Consider the following 21,317-nt stretch of genomic DNA (forward strand, 5'->3'; position numbering starts at 1 on the left):
GCCCTAGTGGTCAACAAGCTTTTTCTACTAAATCATCCCTTATATTTGCTATGAAGTGAATGTAACTCACCGTGTAAAGAACATTGTAGGGATAAATCATTTCCATAACTATCAAATATCCCGATTATGCAGGTAAATTTCAATCTTCCACAGTGTTCCAACCATCTAGTGGTGTTACAGTGTTTTAAAATTTACTCCAAAGACAAAATTGTTTGTCTTAAAACTGTTTTTGCAGTTACAGGATTTGGGGGCGATTCAGTAAATCTGAAATGCAATTTTTAAATACATTTCTGAGGTATCAACAGGTTTAAAGAATTCTAAAAGCACCATGAACCTAACAGCAGAGATGTAATTTGCCCTCTGCATTGGCGCAATAGAAAAGGCAAGACTGGCACAGGTGTGATGGGCTGAATAGGCTCATTGCATGCTATAAATTCTGATTCAGTAAAGCAATGCAGTCATCACTGGACTATTACAATTAAGATTAGATTGTTGTGTACATCCAACACTTGCTGCTCTAACTCATGTTCTAAAAGATTACTCAGCTGTATGTTTTAATATTTTATACATTTTCATTTTCTGACATTTTAAAGATAATTTTTTTTGTCCTGCTGCAGCAGATTGCATTCTTGGACGAAAAAGATGGATAAGGGCTTCCAGGTCTCACCAATGAATTCTATAACAAACCAGCAGGATGTGTGTGAGAACATTTGGAACTCTCAACATCAGATCAGATCAACTCACTTCTTCCAGGGAAACAACCTGGCCTGAGGATAGTACTTCTCCTTGACAACGGAGTCAAAATCATGAACTCGTTATTTGAGAAATCATGGGTGAACCTGCCACCCCACTGTCCCCCATCATTGCATGTCACCAAGTTGCTCCATTATCAGCAGCTACTTCAAAATCATCCTGCCATCCTTTTATATTTCACCAATCTGTTGTAATCATTGTATTCAAATTTATAAACTGGGTTGTAAAATGTGACTAGCTTTTATTCCTTGGGATTTAGGACTCAATATATGGAAACATGATAATAACCATGTTACATTCAACTTTATATATCTCTCCAGAAAATGCTATTGAACAATGGGATTGGGATGTGTGCTAAACAATACTAAAACTAAATATTTAGATTAGAGTTCAGAAAATATGATTTCACAAAAAAACTGAATTTTTGAGTGATTTGTGCAAAATAAATCCATTTTCTGTATAGTTCAATAAACTTGTTTTGACAGAAAGAAGAGTGACTCCTGTTTGCTGAATATTGTCTTCAGTATGATGAATGACATGGTGATGTCACCAGCTCATCTGACGATACTGTTTGCAAGTCCCTCATTTATTTCAAAGACAAGCAGAGCCCATTGAAAACTGTTACCTATGATGGTCTGGAAGCCAGCAGATCACCATTTTATTTATTTAGTTACTTTTAAAGTCCATTCACACTGGAAGATATTTTCTCCCAAGATCTAAGGGAAATGTAATGGCAGGTGAATCTGAAAATTGCTTTTCAATGTATGCCTATGGAAAATGTCTGCTGAGCAGAAATTCCAAGGATGGATGTATGAGCCTAGATCTTCTGCTTGGCTGCAATGCTGGTGGACGTGTGATGGGGTGGAATATCCATGCACTTTAAGGATGCACACTGCATCGGCAGTGTTTCTGGGTCAGGGTCACTTAAATAATTTTGGTGGGTGGGCTCCAGTGGATGTGGTTTATTTGGATTTTCAGAAGGCCTTTGATAAAGTCCAACATAAGAGGTTAGTGTGCAAAATTAAAACACATGGGATTGGCGGTAATATACTGGCATGGTTTGAAAATTGGTTAACAGACAGGAAACAGAGAGTAGGAATAATGGGTCTTTTTCGGGGTGGCAGGCAGTGACCAGTGGGGTACCAGGGATCAGTGCTTGGGCCCCAGCTATTCACAATATATATCAACGATTTGGATGAGGGAACCAAGTGTAATATTTCCAAGTTTACTGACGACACAAGTAGACGGGATCGTGAGTTATGAGGAGGATGCAAAGATGCTTCAAGGCAATTTAGACAAGTTGAATGAGTGGGCAAATACATGGCATATGCAGAATAATGTGGATAAATGTGAAGTTATCCACTTCGGAAGGAAAAACAGAAAGGCAGAGTATTATTTAAATAGTGATAGATTGGGAAATGTTGATGTACAAAGGGACAAGGGTGTCCTTGTACACCAGTCACTGAAAGCAAAAATGCAGGTGCAGCAAGCAGTTAGGAAGGCAAATGGTACATTGACCTTCATTGCAAGAGGATTTGAGTACAGGAGCAAGGATGTCTTACTGCAGTTATACAGGGCCTTGGTGAGACTACACCTGGAGTATTGTGTGCAGTTTTGGTCTCCTTACCTAAGAAAGGATATACTTGCCATAGAGGGAGTGCAGTGAAGGTTCACCAGACTGATTCCTGGGATGGCAGGACTGTCGTATGAGGAGAGATTGGGTCGACTCGGCCTGTATTCACTCGAGTTTAGAAGAATGAGAGGGGATCTCATTGAAACATATAAAATTCTGACAGGGCTAGACAGACTGGATGCAGGGAGGATGTTTCCCCTGGCTGGGGGGTCCAGAACGAGGGGTCACAGTCTCAGGATACAGGGTAGGACATTTAGGACTGAGACGAAGAGAAATTTCTTCACTCAGTGGGTAGTGAACCTGTGGAATTCTCTACCACAGAAGGCTGTGGAGGCCAAATCACTGAATATATTTAAGATGGAGCTGGATAGATTTCTAGACACAAAAGGCATCAAGGGGTATGGAGAGAGAGTGGGAATATGGTATTGAGATAGAGGATCAGCCATGATCATATTGAATGGCGGAGCAGGCTCGAAGGGCCGAATGGCCTACTCCTGCTCCTATTTTCTATGTTTCAATGTTTCCTTAGTCTCCACTCGGGAGCGGTTGGAGACGAGTTGCAGCAGGTCTCAGGTGCCTGCATAGTGTAGCATGGCCGGCGACCTCGGAGCTGAGCTGGTTTTGTTTTTAAAAGCACTAGGTTTTCTGGCCCTTTCATTTTTACATCTGCCCCATACTCCACCCATAGCAATGGTGCACACCAGGAACGCACCAGTGTTCCGTGCGCCCTGTGCTGCTGAGGCACAAATGACAGAAAGTATATTGTAAGATGTATTTCCATCAGTGTTAGACTCGTGGAGACCCCGGCAGAAGCTAAGCGTGGACCCCGCACTTCCCTCCTACTCGTACATTGGATGACTTCCACTACATAGCCTAATCCAACCTCCCCTCCTCCCCCGCCCCCCCTCTCATGGTCTGGGGCCCAGGGCAATTGCCCTGGTTGCTTTCTCCTAAAGCTGGTATAGTCTGCATCTAACTGTAACATACCTGCTCATAATCTTTTGGATAAATTATACATCTGACGTCACTTCCCGTGTAAACTACATAAAATGGTGGAGCAAGGAGGGAGTTGACACAGCAGCTCTTCAAGAATTTTCTTGTGCACTCTGCTCAACTTATGTTTGGGAGTTGGTTTAAGTCAAGGTCATGAATTATATTAGCAAACTGTACCCCTATACCAGATTGTGTTCAAACGTAAGAAGTTTGGGATTTTTTTCCATGCTCTTCAGCATTCAGATATACAAGAATTTCTATCTTTAATAACATTACTAATATTAATCCGGACAAGGGGAAAAATACCAAACCTCTTTGAAAGCAAAACCTTCCCTTGGATGTCTATGAAACCTACAAAAATGTGGAAGAAAATGAAGAATTGATTCCTTACCAGAGAAAGACAGAGAGATACATACCATATCTATTGGGATAACTCTGTGATGCTGTACTCTCAGGGATACAAAGACAATGGAGTTGTTGACTAATCATAGCAATCAATCTCTATCAATTAGTTTACAACAGACCCAGACATGAGGCGAGGAAAGCGCGCGTACCCTAGATGCCTACGAAGGAGCCCAATCCAATATGGCAGCCAACACGGAATGAGCGATCCTTAGGCGCCAGTTTTAAATCTGTACAATGAGTGCGGCACAATCACATTTCTAGGCCCCTATGTTCTTGTGTTCTCCTGACTTGTGTTATAGTATAATTCACACAGGAACTCTTTGGTATCTTGCTCTAGTAATCACTGTTCATGTATAAGCCTAGACAAGGAATGTTGGCAGGCTATTCAACTGTGGAATTTATCACAGTTGAGCCCAATCATATCCTCATCTGACATTCACAGATGTGCATTTCTAACAACAGTCAAATGTTAGCAATCAGAAGCAAGGTCCCTGGCACTATAGTGACTCCACTGTTGTCCAACCTAAGACTTCCGTGATTTGTACAGCTTATTACCACAGCCTAATTCCATTAGGGAATCTCGAGTCTATATTGCTAACACTAAAGCAGATTTGTGGAATTAAGCACCAAGAACTCAGTTCTTAGATCTCTAGTGTCTCCTTAAAATATTCATGATCTCAGAAGAGTGCAAGACCTCTTTTTAGCTGTAGTAGGCACTGATATCAGACAGATCCTAGAAGCTCACATTACTATAAGATATGTTTTGTAAGCTCACAATTAACACAGAAGAAAAATACAGCCCAGAAATTATATTATAATCATCAGTGTGGATTTCCCGTTGGATTATTTTCCATCCTTTTGAGGTCTTCCTATGCTGCAAGATGTGGAGATGCCGGTGATGGACTGGGGTTGACAATTGTAAACTATTTTACAACACCAAGTTATAGTCCAACAATTTTATTTGAAATTCACAAGCTTTCGGAGGCTTCCTCCTTCCTCAGGTGAATGTTGTGGAAATGAAATCCTCGAACCCTTCGCATTTATAAATCACAGAACAATACCTGGTGATTACAGATAGTCTTTCCAACTGCCCGTTGCCAAGGCAATCACAGTGTGCAGACAGAGAGGTGTTACCTACAAGGCCACCGAATATACAAACAACCAAAAAAAAACAGAGAGAGAGAGGCAGAAACATAGAAACATCCGGAAGGAAGAGAAAGACAGCAAATGACCCGTATATTAAAAACAGATAACATTTGTTCGCTGGTGGGGTTACGTGTAGCGTGACATGAACCCAAGATCCTGGTTGAGGACCTACCTTGTAGGTAACACCTCTCTGTCTGCACACTGTGATTGCCTTGGCAACGGGCAGTTAGAAAGACTATCTGTAATCACCAGGTATTGTTCTGTGATTTATAAATGTGAAGGGTTCGAGGATTTCATTTCCACAACATTCACCTGAGGAAGGAGGAAGCCTCCGAAAGCTTGTGAATTTCAAATAAAATTGTTGGACTATAACTTGGTGTTGTAAAATTGTTTACAATATGCTGCAAGAGTAAGTGAGTGATCTCTCAGTGCTATTCTTAAACTAGCCACTTGGGGTGAAATTTCTCTTTTTCACCAAGAAACTGGAGAATGCCTGTTTACTTTGTAACTAACGATCTACTAATGAAATCATGGGGAGGTGTGGTTCGGGAACATGAGGTTTGGAAATGTGCAACTTCTGAAATGCAATTTCATTCCATTAAATACAGAGAAAAAAAGGCATTCTCCAATTTACATTAAAGAGTTTTATCCCAATGGCTGTATAAGTAAGTGAGCCTGACTTATTCAATGCTTTTTCTATTCTCCCTCTGGAAAACTTCCGATTTCAGTGGAGAATCACAAGGCACAAACAGCTAAACCACCACTTGGTGTGCATGACGCATTGGAATGGCAGTTTCCCTTTTCCCACTGAATTTTGTTTTTCCTTTTCTGAAGGCAGTGAGTCATGCTAGGGTACGGTTCCACAGGTGCTGGCTGTTCTACAGTGTCTTGTCCAATGTGTGAGCCTAGACGGTGAGTGTCAGCAGGCTATTTGACAGCATGAAGCATCACGGTTGAACTTGCTCCTCCTCTCATCTGCCACATGCATGTAGGTACTTTTCATCAGGGGTCACTGGAGAGCAATTAGATGCAGGAACTCTTAACTGATTTTAATTCTCCCTAGCTCAGGGGTACTGAGGCTAATTGCACTGCCCCAACCATTACCTCAGCTGAGATCAGCTAACTCAGCATAAACCAGAGATCATACCTTAGATATCGGAATTTAAAAACATATGAGTCAATTACTAAGCATGAGAGCACTCAATCTGACAGGAATGATAAGAAAAGGATTTGCATTATTACATGACATTGACAGCATAGTAAGTTATGTTTCAGACTGTAGAACCTGCTGCACCTTCTGGCAAAACAAAGTTGACAGAATATCAATGTTCAGTTTTGTACAGAAAAATAACCTTTCCTTTGTATTTGTAGCAAAGCTATCAAGCACACAGTTCACAGACTCTTTTCAATAAAAGTCCAGGGTGACTCCTATTATGCCTCCCAAAATGATGTGACCCTGTGACGTATTTAATTTAATTAACATACCTTGTAGTGGAAAAGGAATAACCCACAAAACAGACTGTAAATATCTGCGGTTAATAGGGAGAGGTTGACAGCGGTGGCACTGCTTCGTTTAATGACTACAGGCATGAAGCTGTACAGACCGAACATGCAGGCACTGAAACCAACATACAGCAACCCTGGAGAAAAGAGTAGAAATGGCATTAGGAAGTTTTCCAAAAGAAAAGGAAACACAATTGGAACAGTTTCAAAGCTCTTTGAGGGCAGCTAAAGCGGTCAGTTTCAATGACCCATTCAGTAGGGTGACATTAGACTACTTAATGAGCAGTTCAAACTTGTATGATTATAATCCAAAGGGCATAACTAGTAAAACAACACAGAAAAAGACCTCAAGCCTTGAATAATATTGTGGAATCCAATGGGACTGTTTCAGTTTTAATGAGGAAAAAAAAAGAAAGAGAAAAAAATGTACAGTTTTGCTTTTCAAAGCTAGAGGATTGCAAATATATTTTCCGCATAATATTTTGCTTTAGTGAGCGTGGTCTGGTAATTAATGCCATAATCTCATTATTCAGAGTCACTTTTAGAATATATTGCTTCCCAGGTGTTTCCAGCTTTCTTATATCTGTTAATTTTCCCTTGTTTAACAGAAGCACTGGCAAAGCATTTTGCAAATAGTGTTTTCTACTGGGAAGGCACAAGCACAGATGGAAGGTAAATAGGTCATTTGCTCATTTATTTACATAGAAACAGATGACAGAATGACATCAAGATGTAAATTTATACTCTTGTATCAGCTTTCATATTTAGGTATGGCTGTGCTCGTAAGTAATGAGTATAAAACACTTTTGTTGTGGTGTTAAAGCACTTCAAAGGAAAAAATCTGAAGTAAATAATTGTTTCCATTTGTAATTTTTAATTTTGCCAAATGAAATTTCTCAGAAACTTGAGTACATAATAATAAATATCAAAGAATACATCAAGGTTGTTTATGTGGTCAATAGTGTTGGTTTGTTTGGCCAGGCAGTTTGAATCCAGTCATTAGAACAGGGTAAATTATTACTTGTCTGTAGCTGATGTTTGTCTATTAATTTACTATGGGAGAACAATCAATTTTTGAACTAAAGATGTGAACAACATTTTCATATGGAAGAGAGTTGACCCTTTCATTACTTTAAAGAGATTTCCATCATTTTATTTTGTAATAACAAAAGACTTGGGAGACTCATGGTGCAATGGGTTTTCACTTCTGGGACAGGACCTTGTATTCAGGCCTGCACGATAGGTTGGAAGTCCCATCTTTCTGCTCCCTGTAACAGTCCTATATGAAGCAGTCTAAATCCAGTTCCTAATGAGAATGAGTCCACAGTACAATATTGTTTCTAATTTGGCAATCTTATTTGGGATGCAGTATGTTGGAAAATGATAACTGTCACATTGGTACAGTAGGGAGTGACTTTCTGAGATTGAGTTGAGGCCGATGCACATTGTTGAAGCAGGAGTGTTTCTCTGCATCTAATTGTTTTATACATGAGCTGGTGCCTGAAATGGAAAGTGCTCCATTCACTGTATTAACAATCTTTACTATTTGCAGTATTTTTTTTTCCAATCTTGATTTCTAATGTTTTTGTATTTAATGTCCTCCCTTGGGTTTTAGTGTGTGTAAAGTGTGATGCCAGGAATTAGAAGTGCTCAGACTGTAATAAAAACAGAAAATGCTGAAAATACACAGCAAGTCAGTCAGCATCTGAAATAGAAAGATGGGTCAACATTTATGGGTAGGACCTTTTTATTTGAACTCACCTGAAATGTTACCCTATTTTCTCTTTCAGATATTACCCGACCTGCTGTTCATTTCTAACATTTTCTGTTTTAGTTCCAGTAATTAGTTTTTCATAGTATCTCTGCTCAGACCAGGGTTTATGAACTGCTTCACACGATGTAAGCTAAGTAGGATATGTGAGGGTAAATTTTCATCTTCAGTGCCCTGAAAGACTATATATAGAGAATCTGGGTACATGTCCCCATGGTTGTCCTTCTATTTGGCACATAGGGGAAGAAATTCAATGGGGCCCGTTTTCAGCACGTTCATAGCGCGCCAGAAGCTGGAAGCCTGAGGCTCGTCCGAAATCTGGCCTTTGGCCTCACCTGAATAATTCCAGTAAGCTATGGGCACCTGTCAGGCCTCCTGAGGCAGCTCAACAGTTTCCACTGGACCAATGTGCGCCAGCTGTGATGCCAGCATCGACGTTCAGGCAGGCTCATGGGGAGAGAGACAAACAGCAGAGGATGAGCGTGGCCCGGTAAGGACCAGCAGTAGTGCTGTGGAGCCAGCAGGAGCACTGACTGGCTCCACATTAAGGTAAATTAAAAAGAAAAAATTTACCTTTCTGTTGGCGAAGATGGCCTGCTGGCCAGTGCCTTTCAGTTTGGCCTTTCTGTAAGGACTGCTGATTAGGCTGCAGAAAGAATCAGAAATACTGAGCGGAGCATGCCCTGTACATGCTCTGCTCAGTTTCTGACCAATTTCAGAGAAGTCCTTAAATAGATATTAGGCCCCTATTTAGCATATTCAAAGGGCCTAACGATTTTTTAGGGCGGTAGCCAGGTACACCTAAAGATTGGCTGAGCCAATACAGCATCAGATGAATTTCAGGCGCCCTTGGGGTGCGGAACATAGCCCTGCAAAATTGGACTTTTTTGCCCCTGAGGGACGGGTTCAATTTCACGTCTAGAGCTCTGTACTGAAAAGGAAAATTTACCTCATGATATGTAGAGATTTTATAAACAGCTCTTGCTCTCCCACTTTTGTAATTTCTTGTATATTCTTAGATCAACCTCGACCTCACATTCCTCTGCCATAAGAGGCTGGCAGGCAGATAGGCAATCTGGTCCCAAATATCCACCAGTGCAGCTGATGACTTGGAGGTGCACGAGACCTGCCTGCAATGACTTGTCTTCTGCATTTCTCACCCTTCCCTATAAAGAACTGATGGCTTACTATTGGTGACTCCTCCTGACAACATGGCTGAGATTGGAAACGTGCTTTGTGGGCAACTGCGAACATGATCCTGCATTCTGCCACTTTGAGGCCAGAGTATTAATGCTCGAGTGTACTGCATCACCACACTGCGATGCCTTGGATTCATCCATCAGCTCATAAGTGTCTGAATACAGCAGATTTTTGTCAGTAGTCAGGGAAGGTGAAGTAATTCCTATGTTATTTCACTAAATGATAAATTTGGTGTCACATTGAAGTGTAATAGCATCAATTTGACTGGTAGAATTTATCAAAACACCAGTTATATAAAGATGGTCACTGAGTATTAGTTTCCATTAGTTATCATGTCACCTTGATGATGTGGCAATCTGACAGAATCCATTGCACTGCCAAGCCTCAGTCATGAGCTTATCTTACTAATATTAGTCAAGGACATTCATAACACACCAGTTATGTGTTACTTTCACATGAAAATCAAAATACAGAATGTGAAATCATTATTTCTATGCTGACCTTTACTTAGAAAATTACTATCACTAACATGCATTGGCACAACCAAAGCTAACATGTTAATAACTTCTATTACAGTTTGACTTGGATATATGTTAAAAGAACATGTGAGAATTTTTTTTAGTTTAGACTAGAGATGGGAATTAAACTTTAAACCAATAATGGTCAAACCATTGCTTTTAGGAGATAATGGATTGTGAGGTGTCAAAAAAATTGCTATTTTAGTGATGATAACAGTTTGAAAGACATAGCTTGTCAGCCAATCAACAGTCACACTGCAGTGACTTAACTTAGCTCTGTACTGATTTAAGCAGAACAAAGTAAAAGGGTGCTTTTCATGTTATATGTTCATAGTTACATCTTCATAGAAACATCACTTCATGACTAAAAGATAGCGTTCAGGACGATCACTACATCAGAGTTCCCTAATACAAACAGGAAATTATTCAACTGGAACGCTTTGAGGACTTTAACGATATGGTGAACAACAATAATTTATGTTTCTATATCTTTAAGTGCAGGAAGATCTCAAAAAGATTTATATGGAGGAGCAAAGACAGTGGACTTTGAACTGGAGGTGAAAAAGGGAAAATGAAAAAGGTGTCAAAAGCACAGTCGATGAGAAGGGTTTTGAGGACATTTCTGAAGGCAGGGTCCAAGGGAGGGAGTTCCAGATAGCTGGAGTATTGTGATTGAAAGAGCAGCCACAAACAGTGGAATGGAGGGAGCGGGGAACAAGGAGTAATCTCATGTCGGACGAGTGGAGGGTGTACATGGGGACATATGGAGGAGATCATGCAGGTAGAACGGGAGAGCTATGTAGGATTTGAAAGTGAGAATGAGGACCTTGAAGTCAGTTTGCTGGGGGATGGGAAGCTAATACAGCTTAAAAAGGATGGGTGATGGGAATATTGCAAAGTGTAGTAAAACCAGTTATGCTACAGCTTTACAGCCATACCCACATTGCTAATGTCACTGATATAGCACTGATATCTCACTTACAATACTCCCCGCTCTGTAAAGTCCCACATGTGTAAACAGGAGGGAGAATATGAATATGAAGAATATAAAGTATTTGGTTCATGGTAGCGTAGCATCGAGCATATGGAGCCTGCCAGAAAGGATTGGGCAGATGGGTTGTAAAGGGCTGCAAAATAATATGTTTCCCATTGGTATTCCAAATTCACTCCCATTTATCTTGTAACACAGTACTAGCTATCTGTTATTCCATTGGAGTAATTTTACTAAATGATGCTAATGGTGCAAATGCACATCGGGAATTCGGGTGGTTTCTTTGCTTTTTAAGTCACACAGTTTGTAAGTGTATCTGTGAGTATTTATTTTTCTGTTTTCTTTCTTTATCTTTGATATTGTATATGCCTCTCACATACTTCAGTTTTCTGTCTTTTTTATGATATGAATTTTACTTTAGAGGTATAAAGTACGGTGGGTGGAAGAACCAACGTGGCCACTGAAAAAATGACATTGCACGTGATTGGATTTTTTTTTATAAAAAGGGAACGTTTTAAAGAGATTGTGGAGTCATCTGGCTGTTTTGTGTTTTTGAATTGATTGCTTTTTAGTGATTTTGATATTTGAGCCAAACAGCATTCTTCACACTCTACAGACATGTCACACAATGGACACATGCTAGCCAGAAAAGTTTTGCTATCAAGGTAATAAAATACAACAAGTACTGGTCGTAAATACAGTATTATTTAGGCCTCAAACAATCCATAGTTCTTCCACATTTAACAGTATTCCTTTTACAGATGTCTGAAGTTACACTAATGTAACTTGGAGGCAGGGGCTAAAAACTTTTTTTTCATCATTCTTTGGGATATGAGCGTGGGATATAAAGGCCAGCATTTATTGCCCATGCCTAGATGCCCTTGAGAAGGTGGTAGTGGGCCTTATTCTTGAACTGCTGCAGTCCGTGCGGTGAAGGTACTACCATGATGCTGTTAGATAGGGAGTTCCAGGATTTCCAGCCATATCCCCGTCACACTTTGTGACATAGCTACCAGAGAGGAAAGCCTGTATATTTATTTTTAATATTGTTTTTGTTATTAAAAAACAAATACATAAGACCATAATTCAAACTAGGGTTTTGAGGGCATGAACTGCTCCAGCGGCATGTTGTCACAGTTTATGACTATCTGAAACCCAGATGTTCTGGCCTTGTAAAAACACTCCAAAAGATCTGTTATTTTATATCATGTCCACAAAGTAAATATGTACATTATCGGTTTGAGAGGAATGGAAGGGGAAAGCAGAAGGTCTCGAGTGGTACACCCCTAATCACATCCATCGATCTATCAACCTTTTTTGTCATTCAATCACTGTCAGGTTTTGGAAGCCTGGCCGTCAACAACTAATTAATTACTGCTCCTGGGTAATAGTATATGTAAAATAAGTTCTCACCTATCTGCCAGTCCCATGGTACCTTTAACAATTCCTTATGTTCCATTATAGCCCTGTAATAAAAATAAAATTAAAATGATTCATGGTTTTGCACTTCACTCAAAAGGAAAATTGCTGCATATCTGCCCCTGGAAAAGTAATTCAGAAGCATAAAAATCCAACAAATGGTTCCATGAGCAATACTAGGGTAATTATGCATTAGGGTAATTCAAAATCAGCACTTGTGTTAATTAAGCAGCACTTGACATGTTATCCATCATTTACCAGATGTAAGATTCCAGTGTCATCAGTGCATCAGGTAGTAGAACTGCTTCAGAATTATTTAGGAGTCCTACGTGGACCCACAGGACACATTTTACAACTACTTTTCATAAGTAACTTTGTTATACTGCATATTATGTAAGGTATATTGTGTAATCCGCTGCAAATAATTTTCTGCTGAATGTACAATAATTATATCCCTACAGGGAATGGTAACTTTCTGTTGGCATCATTAAACACTGCAATGGAGCTCCTGAAATCACAAGAAACTAGACAGTGTTCACAAAAATTTGGGGGGAAATAAATGAAATCACAAGAAGTAAATTGAAAGCTGTAATCTAATCCTAGGTTTCACGTGGTCTTCACGGACTATTTCAGTTTTATTCTAACGTCATTTGACCCTTGATTAGGTTGCATTATTTATTTTTCTATACTTAGCTCATCTCTGGGATTTCAAGTTCATCCAAAAAAACTTAATCCAGCTCAAGGAAACGGTACAATAAGTATTATATTTGACATAAAAGATTATTTACATATTTATAGTGATTGTTTAATGTTACCCACAATTGTCTAAACTATTACGTGTAAAGTAAAAAGTATCAATTACAGAAATCTTTCCTTTGTGAAAAGTCTAGCCTCAGTTAAGAAATGACCAATCCAGTTATTCAGAAAATTATTTACTTAATCATGTAGAGGACTATTTGCGAGTGTCAGCAATTTTTGCATCAACTTGTTAATGCCAAGTTGTATTTTTTCAAATAGATTAAATACAATATTAAGATGCTTTCTGACAGTGAAAAGCATCAAGTGACCCCATTATTAAGGGATAGATCCAAACAACCTAAATATGGCTACATTTTCTGGCATTATTAAACCATTATGGCATCTGCACTATAATTCACATTGGAGTAGTGTTTGATACCACTGACAGGCTTAAGTCAATGTTTTATGTTAAGTTTTATTTTGTACAGTAGATAGGATTTCCCACGTAAAATAAGCATTTATATATTATCACTACATTGTTAAAAGTATTAGCAAACGTTGTTGCTTTATACAATGTCTAATGAAACTGTTCAAGATATGCTCTAAGATATGCGATTTGAGAACCTCTTATTCACTCACTCACCTGACGAAGGGGATAATCTCCAAAAGCTTGTGATTTTAAAATAAAATTGTTGGACTATAACCTGGTGTTGTAAGATTCCTTACATTAATGAAACTGTTGAATAATATTCTCTGGAGTCCTCAATGAAAACAAAAGGAACATTTATATTCACAACATTTTTACATTAAAGACAAAATATATCTTGATATGGTCTGGTGCTGGTCATCCTATGCATGAGTATCTGCATGAATGCAGGAATGAAAGGACCAAGAGGATAATAGTTACAGGCATGAACACACCTCAAATTGGAGGGGAAGAGCCATCCTTTCAAAAATTCCATTGGAATGAAGGATTGGGTTGGAGAGAAGAAAAATGCACTGCCCACTGAATTGATAAAAAAAAATAAGGGCTGTAAATTTCCACGGGGTTCTTCCAATCTTCAGTCATAACATCAACAGGAGATCAGTTGAGCCACTGGAGAAATGGTGTACGTGCCCTTTTCTTTTAGGAGGTTACACGATTTCTACAGGGGGTCTGCCGATCTCCTGCGGGACAGTCCCCGTGGAAATTCCAGGTGGAGCTCACTACTCATAACAACTGTAAAATAGTGTTATGAAATGATATTTTCAATTTCTTTCACAGAGACTTTATAGTACTGAACAACACAGGCCAAAAGCACTGCTAGCACCCAGAGCCTGCGCACAAACTGTGTGCAAGGCTCATTAAGGGACAAATTAATGGCACAAATAGAGATAAATGGGTTTGATCTCATAACCATCACAGAGACCTGGTTGCAAGCTAACCAAGATTGGGAACTAAATATTCCTGGGTACTTGACGTTTCAAAAAGACAGACAAAATGGAAAAAGAGGGGGTGTAGCCCTGATAATAAAGGATAACATAAGGACAGTATTGAGGAAGGATCTTGGCTCAGAAGATCAGGAAGTAGAATTGGTATGGGTGGAGATAAGAAATAACAAGGGGCAGAAAACACTGGTGGGAGTAGTTTATAGGCCCCCTACCAGTAGCTACACTGCTGGACAGAGTATTAATCAAGAAATTCTAGGAGCTTGTAACGAAGATAATGCAATAATTGTGGGGGACTTTAATCTTCATATAGACTGGACAAATCAAATTGGCAAAGGTAGTTTGGAGGATGAGTTCATGGAATGCATTTGAGACAGTTTCCTAGAACAATACGTCGTGGAACCAACAAGGGAACAGGCTATTTTAGATCTTGTCTTGTGTGATGAGACAGGGTTAATTAGTAATCTCATAGTAAGGGATCCTCTGGGGAGAGTGATGTACTTAAGTCAGAAACTAGAGTCCTAAACTTAAATAAAGTCAATTACATAGGTATGAGGGGCGAGTTGGCTAAAGTAGATTGGGAAATTAGATTAAAAGGTATGACAGTAGATAAGCAGTGGCGAACATGTAAAGAAACATTTCATAATTCTCAACGAACATACATTCCATTGAGAAATAAAAACTCCAGGGGAAAACTGATCCATCCGTGGCCAACTAAAGAAGTTAAGGATAGTATTAGATTAAAAGCAGACGCTTATGATGTTTTAGAAACCAGCAAAGTATGACCAAAAAATTGATGGAGGGAGAAAATAGAATATGAGTAAACTAGCAAGAAATATAAAAACAGATAGTAAGAGCTTCTACAAGTATGTAAAAAGGAAGAGAGTAGCGAAAGTAAAGGTGGGTCTCTTAGAGGCTGAGACAGGAGAAATTATAATGGGGAATAAAGAAACAGCAGAGACATTAAACAAATATTTTGTATCTGTCTTCACTGTAGAAGACACAAAAAGCATACTAGAAATAGTGGGGAACCAAGAGGCTAATGAGAGTGAGGATCTTAAAGTAATTAATATTAGTAAAGAAAAAGTACTGGAGAAATTAATGGGGCTAAAAGCCAACAAATCCTCTGGACCTGATGGTCTACATCCTAGGTTCTAAAAGAGGTGGCTGCAGAGATAGTGGATGCATTGGTTGTGATCTTCCAAAATTCCCTAGATTCTAGAACGGTCCCAATGGATTGGAAGTAAGCAAATGTAACACCGCTATTCAAGAAAGGAGGGAGAGAGAAAACAAGGAACTACAGGCCAGTTAGCATCAGTAATCGGGAAAATGACAGAATCCATTATTAAGGAAGAGGTAATGGGGCAGTTAGAAAATCAAAATATGATTATGCACAGTCAACATGGTTTTATGAAAGAGAAATCGTGTTTGACAAATCTATTGAGAGTTTTTTGAGGATGTAACTAGCAGGGTAGATAAGGGGGAACCAGTGGATATAGTATATTTAGATTTTCAAAAGGCATTCGATAAGGTGCCACATAAAAGGTTGTTAAACAAGATAAGGGCTCATGGGGTTGGGGGCAGGGATAGAGGATTGGTTAATGGACAGAAAACAGAGAGCAGGGATAAATAGGTTATTCTCAGGTTGGCAGGCTGTAACTAGTGAGGTGCCACAAAGGTCAGCAATTGGGCCTCAGCTATTTACAACTTATATGAATGAATGAATTAGATGAAGGGTCCGAGTGTAATGTATCCAAGTTTGTTGATGATACAAAGTGAGATAAGAAAGTAAGCTGTGAGGAGGACACAAGGGTGGTGATTTTAAAACGGAGCCGGGAAGGGGGCTGGGGGGGTCAAATTGAGGTTAGGAAACCTGTTAGTACGGGTTTCCTGGACGTTCTTACGATTTTGATGTAAGGACGTCTATTATTTTTTTTGTTGGTTTCCGGTCCAGCTGATTGACAGGCTGGTCTCAGTCGGACGGGAGACCAGCCAGGGAGAGGATGTCTTCACGTAAGTCTGCAGGTTAGTCTTTGTTTGTATGATGGGGGTGTGTGGGGGTTCATGGATGGGCACGGGGGGCATGGGTGGGCAAGGAGCATGGTTGGGCATAGGTGAGCATGGGTGGGCGTAGGTGGGCACGGGTGGACGTAGGTGGGCACGGGGGTTGCAAGTCATGGGGATTGGGATTGGGGGTCAGTCACCGGCGGCGGGGCGGGGGGGGGGGGGTCATCACGGGGATCCACGATTGTTGAGGGGGAGGGTCAGGGGTGGGAGGATCGGAATGGGGGGATCGGGGTCTGGGGTTGGGAGGTCGGGTTCGGGGTCAGGTGCCCGCGATCAGTGGTTGGGGTCCGCAATTGGAGGGATCCACGGTTGGGGGTCCGCAATTGGGCGGGGTCCGCCATCGGGGTTGGGATACCGCGATGGGGGGGTCTGCAATCGGGGATCGGCGAATGGGTGGGGGTCCTCGATCGGTGGTCGGGTGTCCGCAATCGGGGGGATCGGGGTTCCGCGATTGGGAGGGAGGGTCTGCGCGTGGTCTGTGATCAGGAGTCCACGATCGGGTGGGTGGTTCACGGTTGGGGGTCCGCAATCGTTGGCGGTGGGGGGGGTCAGTTCAGGTAGCCTTGTTGGGCCTGGGGGAAGCACTCCTACTCCTCTGGGCCCACAAGCTGTGCTTTCTAGGCATCTACCTGTTAGTCTCAGGCCTCCTCGCCTCCTATCACGAGGCACAAAACAAAAGGCCCGGGAATCCCGGTCCCCCGAGGTTGAATTCAGGAATTAGTGAAAAATGGAGGCCTGAAGCCTCCTTGAAAGGATTTAAGGCTTGATCCGCCTCCTGGGAGCGGGTTGGCCCCTCGTCCCGCTCCGGTGAAAACCAGAAATGGGCGGGTTGGGGTGGGTCTGAAATGGTGGCAATTTTCAATGCCCCCCCGCCCCGCCCTCAACCCACCCATTTTTTAATTTGAAAATTGAGCCCAAAGAGTCTACAAAAGGATATAGACAGGTTAAGTGAGTGGGCAAGAAGGTGGCAATGGAGTATAATGTGGGGAAATGTGAGTTTATTCATTTTGGTAGGAAGAATAGAAAAACAGAATATTTTTAAATGGTGAGAAACTATTAAATGTTGTGTTCAGAGAAAATTGGGTTCCCTTGTACCCATGAAACACAGAAAGTTAACATGCAGGTACAGCATGCAATCAGGAAGGCAAATGGTTTGTTGGCCTTTATTGCAAGGGGGTTGGAGTATAAGAGTAAGGAAGTCTTGCCACAATTGTAAAGGCTTTGATGAGACCATATCCGGAGTACTGAGTACAATTTTGGTCTCCTTACCCAGGAAGGATATACTTGCTTTAGAGACGGTGCAAAAATTGATTCCTGGGATGAGAGGGTTGTCCTATGAGAAGAGATTGTGTAGAATGAGCCTATATTCTCTGGAGTTTAGAAGAATGAGAGGTGATCTCATTGAAACATATAAAATTCTTTGAGGTTTTGACAGGGAGGCTGTTTCCCCTGGCTGGAAAGTCTAGAACTAGGGGGCATAGTCTCAGGATAAGGGATGGGCGATTTCAGACTGAGATGAGGAGGAATTTCTTCACTCAGAGGTTGGTGAATCTTTGGAATTCTCTACCCCAGCGGGCTGTGGATGCTCAGTTGCTGAGTATATTCAAGCCAGAGATCGATAGATTTTTGGACTCTAAGGGAATCAAGGGATATGGGGATCGGGCCGGAAAGTGGAGTTGAGGTCAAAGATCAGCCATGATCTGATTGAATGGCAGAACAGGCTCAAGGGGCCGTATGGCCTTCTCCTGCTTCTAGTTCTTATGTCCTTATGGAATTCATGTAATGCTGAAGCTCCATAATGTGGTTCATGCCACAAAATTCCTTTGTTCATAAATGTATGTGTAAAGAATACATTTACAATTTCAGTACAAATACGAATAGAGGAAACCTTTCCCCCATGTCAAAATATGTGGTAACGTAATTTGTGCTTGTTATATTGCAAGTAATTAGACAATGAAACTTTGTGCATTTATACTTTTAATAGATATTTCTAGAGACTGGCTATCAAACTCTGAGCAGAAGCGTCACTCGGAAAATCCTCTGTAGATTGGCACTAAGAACTGGAGGCATATCAGCCTGAGAACTGCACAAGGAGACTTTGTGCTGGCCCCATAACCCTGTGAACTGGCACTCTGAACAGTAACATCCAAAAGCTGCAAGGAAGAAACCTAAATGCTTCTCATAATCTGAGCAGGTTGATTAGGCAGCCAGTCTCCGATGCCAGTTCTGCCCAGCCTAACTACACATTGGAACGCAATACGCAGGCAAGTATCATTACTCTGCTTCTGGGTGTTACAAAATTGCACACTGCTTCTTTGCACACACTCCAGCAGCAAGGGAATTAATTATTTTAGTGTTGCCTGGATATGAGCTGGATGTAGAAGTGTTAGCACTTATCAACCCAGCTTTAGGAATCCTAGTGTTCTAAATGCCATTTCCGGTTTGCTTTGTAGAACTCAGAAAATGACTGGAAGATAATCCAGCCACAGGTGATGTGCCCTCCTGCTGTTTAGCAGCCCAGTTGCTGTCTACACTGGATCCTGTGGGTGTTCGCACATATCCTTCCCCCTGGGTAGTGACACTGCTTTCAGTATGAGCAGTGTCCTCATTTTCTTCAGAAATTGTGATGGCTTCCTGCTTCAACGCAGTTGGGGGTCTTGTGGACTCGTGTGAAAACATAAGAGGTGGTTGTAAACCCTGCATGGACGTCTGATGTTTCAATTGTAGTTTTAGTGGAGACTACAGAAGAAGTACCTTAATTATTTCATTGGCACAAAGCACCAAGGATGGGCCCAGGATATTATTAACCAAGAATCTGGAGGACCTTACAACATATTAGGAGCAACTTTCAGATCTCATGCTTCCAGCAGGGAACCTTATCCAGCAGAAGTGCATATCAGAAATTTGAACGCACTGGCACATGGTTTCTGGCCATGGTTGGAAAATCTTGCATTGGACATGCCCAAATTTTCCGACGTGTTCCCCGCCAGAAGCATAAGGTTGGCAAATTACCCCATTGTGTACACGTGTATAAGATTAGACATTATAAACTTTGCAATCAGCTTATTTATGGTTGTAAATGATACAGAAATTCTATTATTTACCAGATTCTACAGCAGACTTGGAAGAAGAGGTGGTGCCATTGTCACACCTCAGTTAAAATACGTGCGTTATGACTTCTTCTTGCTCTGTCAGCAATTTTCTTAGCTGGATGGTATAGTTTAAATCTTTCTGTTGGGTGGCAATTTATAACTTGCGGAAATCTCAAGTCATTGATTCTCAAGTGACAATCATATAGGGGGTGGGTCATTTTAACGTAAGCTGCCCAGTGGGGAAATTGACAGGATCGGATTAAGTGGTGGGTAAAACAGGTGCACAATCTGATTCTGTCAGCTTCCCACCAGGCAGGTTAGGTTAAAATTATCACCATGCTTCAGAATAATAATTTATCCGTGCAGCAATGGTGGTCCATGTCTTCGCATAGTCATGCATTTTCTAGTAAAGATCCTAGTTGGGATTTTCCAATTTTGTGGAATCCCGGCACATCTTTTGGCAGGGCAGGATTATTGTCTGCCATAGGAAATAATCATAGAATTTCACAGCACAAATGGAGGCCATATGACCCATCAAGCATGTGCTGGCTCTCTGAAGCAGCTATCCACTTAGTCCCATTTCCCAGCCCTTTCCTCATAATTAAAAATTTTATTTTTTCAAATATTTATCCACTTTAATTTTGAAAGCTATTTACTATTTTACTTCTGGGACGGCACTCCATATCCTGACAACACACTGCGCAAAAAAATTCCTCCAACTTCTCCCTTTGTTCTTTTCATGCTAACCTTTAAGCTTTCTAGTTACCAACTTACCGACCAGTGGAAATAGGTTTCACTAGTTTACCTTATCAAAACCCTTCATAATTTGGAACACCACCATCATATCTCCTCTTAATCTTCTTTGTTCTAATAAAAAGTGTCCCAGTTTTTCTAATCTCTTCTCATAACCAAAGCTGCTCATCCTCGGCATCATCTTAATGAATCTCTTCTCTATGGCCTTGACATCTTTCCTAAAGTAAGGCATCCAAAATTGGACACAACTGTGGCCTAACCAATGATTTGTATAGGTTCAGCATTATCTCGTTGCTTTTGTATTCTATACACCTATTTATAAAACCCAAGATCCTGTATGCTTTTTTTAAAGAAATAACAGCTTTATTTTGTCCTCCACTTTGTAAAGATTTCTGTATCTCTGCTCCTCTACTCCTTTTAAAGTTTTACCATTTATGTCTTCTCCTTATTCTTCCTTGCAAGATGTATCACCTCACGTTTCTCCACATTAAATTTCAACTGCCATCTATCCGTCCAACGTACTAAACTCCTGAATGTCCTCCTGAAGATATTTTCAGTCCTCTTCAGTTAGCCACACTCCTTATTTTTATGTCACCTGCAAAATTTGAAATTGATACCATATACCGGTCTGGATCATTAATATATATTGGGGGTGAATTTCCATTGGGGTTCTTCTGCTCATCTTCTGTAAATTCGGTGGAAGAACCATGGAAACCCTGAGAAAATGGAGAAACACTGTTTAGGCCATTTTTCCAGGGCTTCCGTGGCTCCTCTACCAAATTTATGGCAGATGATCGGGAGAACCCGCATGGAAATTCACCCCCAATTAAGAAGAACAATAGTCTTAACACTGATCCCTGGGGGACACTACTGTTTAAATCCCTTGAGACCAAAAAGCATCCATCAA

At 40.8% G+C, this 21,317-nt stretch overlaps 1 protein-coding gene across 1 annotated transcript in view; it reads right to left on the reverse strand.

Moving 5' to 3' along the window:
* Window positions 1–21,317, reverse strand: part of slc35f1 (solute carrier family 35 member F1) — a 358,491-nt gene that overhangs the window by 31,285 nt on the left and 305,889 nt on the right. Inside the window, exons 6-7 of the mRNA XM_067983814.1 lie at window positions 12,327–12,379; window positions 6,416–6,570 (exon numbers count right to left, since the gene is read on the reverse strand). Coding sequence (XP_067839915.1) covers window positions 6,416–6,570; window positions 12,327–12,379 — 208 coding nt within the window. The remainder of the gene's footprint in view (window positions 1–6,415; window positions 6,571–12,326; window positions 12,380–21,317) is intronic.

Source organism: Heptranchias perlo, chromosome 5 (genome assembly GCF_035084215.1).
Source record: "Heptranchias perlo isolate sHepPer1 chromosome 5, sHepPer1.hap1, whole genome shotgun sequence".
Classification (NCBI taxonomy): domain Eukaryota; kingdom Metazoa; phylum Chordata; class Chondrichthyes; order Hexanchiformes; family Hexanchidae; genus Heptranchias; species Heptranchias perlo.